Below are 4779 nucleotides of genomic sequence, written 5' to 3' on the forward strand. Positions count from 1 at the left end.
TTAAATTTAAGGATATATGGGAGGTGGGCGTGTCCTTGGTCCAATTTTTTCGAGTTTTTGTGGATAATTTATTTTTTGTTTTAAAAGTAAGCCTGCAAAATTTCGTTGCTCTAGGTAACCTCCTTCTATTTTTGGCCGCCATCTCTATGAGAAGGATCCACTGTGCGCTGGTTTATATCCCAGTGACCGCAGCTGACGAAGTGATGGGATCGGGTGATCTCCGCAATAGCAGCTACAACTTCTACCATGTACATACACTTGCGATCTGCTAATTAAGCCAGCAACATTTTGATCAATTTTGGCAATTTTTCTTTTATTTATTTAATGTTTATTATTTTGTCAATATATAACAAATACCATATAAATCCACATTTCAAACTTCATACAAAAATTATAAAAAAATCTGCAAAGTTTCATCTAATTTTTTTCACTTTTGAGTATGCAATTTAATAGCCATTAAATTCTAGTATAATGAAGTGCAATTTTTAAGTTGCTAAAGAATAGCGGGGATTTTAAATGTTTTTTTTCTAACTGTATTAGGCATTTTTTTCCATACAAAGTATATTCGACAATTTGCTGGCTTAATTAGCTGATCGCTAGTGTGTGTATAAATTATTGTTGTCTTTCCACAACATTTTTCATTAGAAGACGGCCTCAAGCTCAATAACATTGTTAAATATAATTTATTATTCTAAAATAAATTTTTTTCGAAAATAACATTTTTCTAAAATGAATTATTCTCTAAAATAATTTTTTTTTCCAAAAAATAAATTTTTTTCTACAATAAATATTTTTCTAAAATTAATTATTTTCTAAAACATATATATCTATTTTAAAATTTTTTAAGGTTAAAATTTTTAAAATAAAATTTAATTTTGTTTACTGACTGATAACGGTTTTTATAGCCCAATAAGCTCAATGCACTTGTGGCAAGCTTACTGTAAATTTACTTCAGTAAGCAGGAAGTTAGGAAATGTTTACTCCAAATATTATTACCCACTTACTAGCAATTGTAGATTCCACAAAAGTGATCACATTTTTATCTATTTTGATAATGAAAGTACATTCAGTAAATTTAGTTGAAATACAAAAGACAACTCCGACGATGGCAGTGTCGCAAGTTCGTGGCCCCAAAATTGTTGATTTTTTTTAAGTTATATATTTTATTTCTTATCTGTTGAATGGTTTAAAATATATGTGTATTTGAATTATAATTGAATATTGCTTCAAAATAGCACTACAAGCATACAAACATACATACGTTCATTCATGTTGCCCACCTAGGATTGAAGCATTGTATGCGACATACATAGATGCTTGCTTGCATCCTTTGAACCGTAATGAGTTCAAAGCACTTACCTTGAGAGGGTTGAGTGGGTTGCTCATACGCACTGACCGACCATCGAAAATATGTATGCATGCATATGTAGATATGTATGTAGTACATAAATATGAAAACATAAGAGTCCATTAAAGGGTTTCAAGCTATTTTTAAGCATTATTTGACAGTGTTATTTTAATGGTTGTTGTTGTTGTTGTGATTGTGGCTTTTTTTTGTTGTTGTTGCCATGCATGACGTCAATTCGTGTAGCTGCTATTGCCTGCATAAGGAGCTATGCTTTCGCTGTTCAAATGGACGTGTCCTACGTCACTGCCATTATGCTTTAGGTACTATGTGCATACACTTTTCCTCCGTTTTATCATACCATACCTTCCTCATTGTGGATAATTTTATTGGATATTACAAAAGAAGGAAGAACTCTAGCTGCAGGTGACAGTGATTGTGTCGTAGCCCTCCGGTCTTTGATGTTAAATATAATTTTTCAAAAGCGCTTTTATTTTTCTTAAATGCGTAAATTCCGCATTACCTTCCTCTGTTTCAATTTTAAATTTTGTTACATATATATAGCTGGCTGCGGAGGCGTTTTGATAAGCGAATATGACGAATAACGCTAAAAGTGATATGCATGCCTAAGCGTTAGAATATTCAAAGGGCGTTGTATTTTTAGACAGGTTTTAGAAATACAACGAATGCAAAATTCAATTACATCCGTAACTCACTCGCAATTTTCGCACTCATTCTAATCCAATTTCATATTTCTAGATACTACTCCATTCATGCTAACTTTTTCGTGCACCCTTACTATAGTATATGTACCCATACATACATACATATGTGTGTATTTGTAGCCCCTCGAATAACCATTGAAAATTTGCAGTCGTTGTCCTCGTTTCATTCAAGGTTTTTATCCTACGTACGCGATATATGTACAACCAACAAACATACAAACATGCATACATACATATGTACATAGATTTGCACTTAAATAAGTTGGCTGAAATGCATTTACCGTTGCCGGCGGTTCGTATGCCGCTACTTCTGCTGCATAAAGCGACCGCTGCCACACACTCGCTCGTACGTTGCTACTTGTTGACGTCAGTGCTTACCTTCTGTTTTATTTCAGTCGGTCGTTGACATTTTAGCCGGCTGCTTGGCGATTTCACTGCAATAACCTATTTTTCAAGTTATTGCATTTTTTCTTTCCTAATGTATGTACATACATACATACTTACATATATTTCACCCTTGTCCGCGCGCGCCGTTTTCACTTTTGTATGCAAACGCCTCGCCCTCAGTTGTATTGACCTACATTTCGAGCTCACTACTATGTATTTGTTGTTTGTTCTGTTGAATGAACTGAATGCTACATATATACTTTGTTGTTGTTGTTGTTGTTGTTACCGCTGGTGTGATGGGCGCTTACTTCATTTACCTCTTGGGGTTGAGTAGATTCTATTTTTAGCTGATTGTGACCTCGAGGCTACTTACAGTTTGACCTCAATTGGGTTGGTAGTGCTTGTGCCACTATATGCTCGACATGTTATATGAGAACTAAATGCGAAAAGCTGACTCAAAAAAAAAATCCTTGGAAAACTCTTTGATGCTAAATTTGTGGAAATTTATTAATATATTTCAAGCGGCCTAGTAGTATTTTTGGCTGAGTTTTATATGGTACTATTAAACTAGATTTATCCTCGCTTGTGTATGGCATTTTATATTTATACATTAGGGTGCATCACTATTCATAAAAAAAATAAAAATCATCGGTACTGTTCTTTGATCGGAATTATAAAATCTATTATGTTTTGAGAGTGAAAATCGTATCACCCAATAAATTAACCATGATTACCTTAATTGTTCGTTGCGGCGAAAACGTTTGTGAACATTTAAGCAGCGAAATCGGGGAATCCCAGGTGTACGCATGTTTGCATACAATTTTTCTTTGTTGGTACAGTTAAGGTTGTTAATAGGCACTATAGACGGTGCGTCTGACTCGCGAATTATTTCGACTACACACAGTTGAGTCACTCAGAGTTATGCCAAAGTTATGTCGGCGTTACTAACACTTATTTATTTTCACTAACACACCTAAACCGACTCGCGAGTCAGACAAGAAAAACAACCGCAAAACATCCCAAAAATAGTATGTCGAAAAAATCCCTTGTAAGTTCTAAACACGTCTCAAAATGTCCCGAAGAAATCTCAAAAGCAAATACAACACGAAGTATTCCGAAAAGATGATAAAAAATTTTAAGTAAAGCACGAAGACTTTTAGAGGTCCCTAAAAAATTAAGGGCCCGAGAATAAACTGAGAAAATCTCGAGAAAAAAGAAAAATCCGACACATTTCCTTGTTTTTTTATTATCAATCCCTAAAAAATAAAAAGCAAACATTACTAATTATTATTTTTTTATAAAACAAAATATTCGGTAAACTTTACCTAAAATTGGATTTTTTTTTAAATTCATGGTTATCAAACACAAACTTAACGACGCAACCTGCTTAAAATTTGAGAGTTGTCTCTTGATAAATGGTAGTTGACAGTAGTAGTGTTGCATCGAAATTTATCACGCGAGAAATTGAAAGTCACTGATTCAAAAAAAAAAACAAAAAAAAACAGCCAATGCTAGATTCTTTTTTTACTTTTTTATCCAAAAATTGTGTATCAAATATTTTATTAAAGCACTGTTTTTCTCACTTAATCATGCTCTCTCTCTCTCTCTCTTTTATTTTCAGATCTCACGACAGAGCATTGACGCCTGCAAGGACTATTTCCGCGATGACTTAATTAAGGCTGATTGGTCACTAATGGTTGAATTAAAGAAACTTTTTGAAATTTTATAAGCTTATAAAGCAATGCGCATAAATAATATTTAAATACATACACACTTACATATGCATACAATTAAAAAAGCAGCAAATATTGTACTGCAATTAAAGAAAACGAACCAAGTGCTGCAGCACATAAACGTATAAAAAAAAAACAACAGAAACAGAAAAATGCATGTACCACTGCATGTAGATTCTTGCTTCAGCATTAACTATTTACGCTTTTTTTTTTGGTTTGCTCAAAAACCTTCTAATATCCCTGCCAAACAAACTATACAAATTGACTATGTTTTGGCCATTATTTTGTTATTTATGTAGCTCAGTTTTTTTTTTTATTGATACAAAGATATTTATGAAGTTGTTTGGGAAATATTATATATGCTTTCAAAAGCTGTAGAAGTCGAGCTTCTCGAAATACATAAAGAAATATTTATTTATAAATTAAAAATTTTCTTTTTGATTTTTTTCTTTAATTTTTTTTTTACTTCTGACCTTAATTTCATTTTAATTTTTTATTAGCGCAGAAAATCGCAATTACGTAAAAATTACTACATACTTTTTTTCTGGACTCTATAAATTTTATCTGTTTCTGATCATACAATGATTTT

General features: G+C 32.6%; 1 protein-coding gene across 1 annotated transcript in view; it reads left to right on the forward strand.

The window, feature by feature from the left end:
* The window catches only part of LOC118746589 (eukaryotic translation initiation factor 5B), a 135015-nt gene extending 130678 nt beyond the window's left edge, over window positions 1–4337 (forward strand). Inside the window, exon 9 of the mRNA XM_036480428.1 lies at window positions 4079–4337. Within this exon, the coding sequence (XP_036336321.1) occupies window positions 4079–4186 (108 nt within the window). The 3' untranslated portion in view covers window positions 4187–4337. The remainder of the gene's footprint in view (window positions 1–4078) is intronic.
* Window positions 4338–4779: the final 442 nt, after the last annotated feature.

The sequence above is a fragment of the Rhagoletis pomonella genome, unplaced genomic scaffold (assembly GCF_013731165.1).
Source record: "Rhagoletis pomonella isolate Grant_MI unplaced genomic scaffold, Rhpom_1.0 Rhpom_scaffold_00011, whole genome shotgun sequence".
NCBI lineage: Eukaryota > Metazoa > Arthropoda > Insecta > Diptera > Tephritidae > Rhagoletis > Rhagoletis pomonella.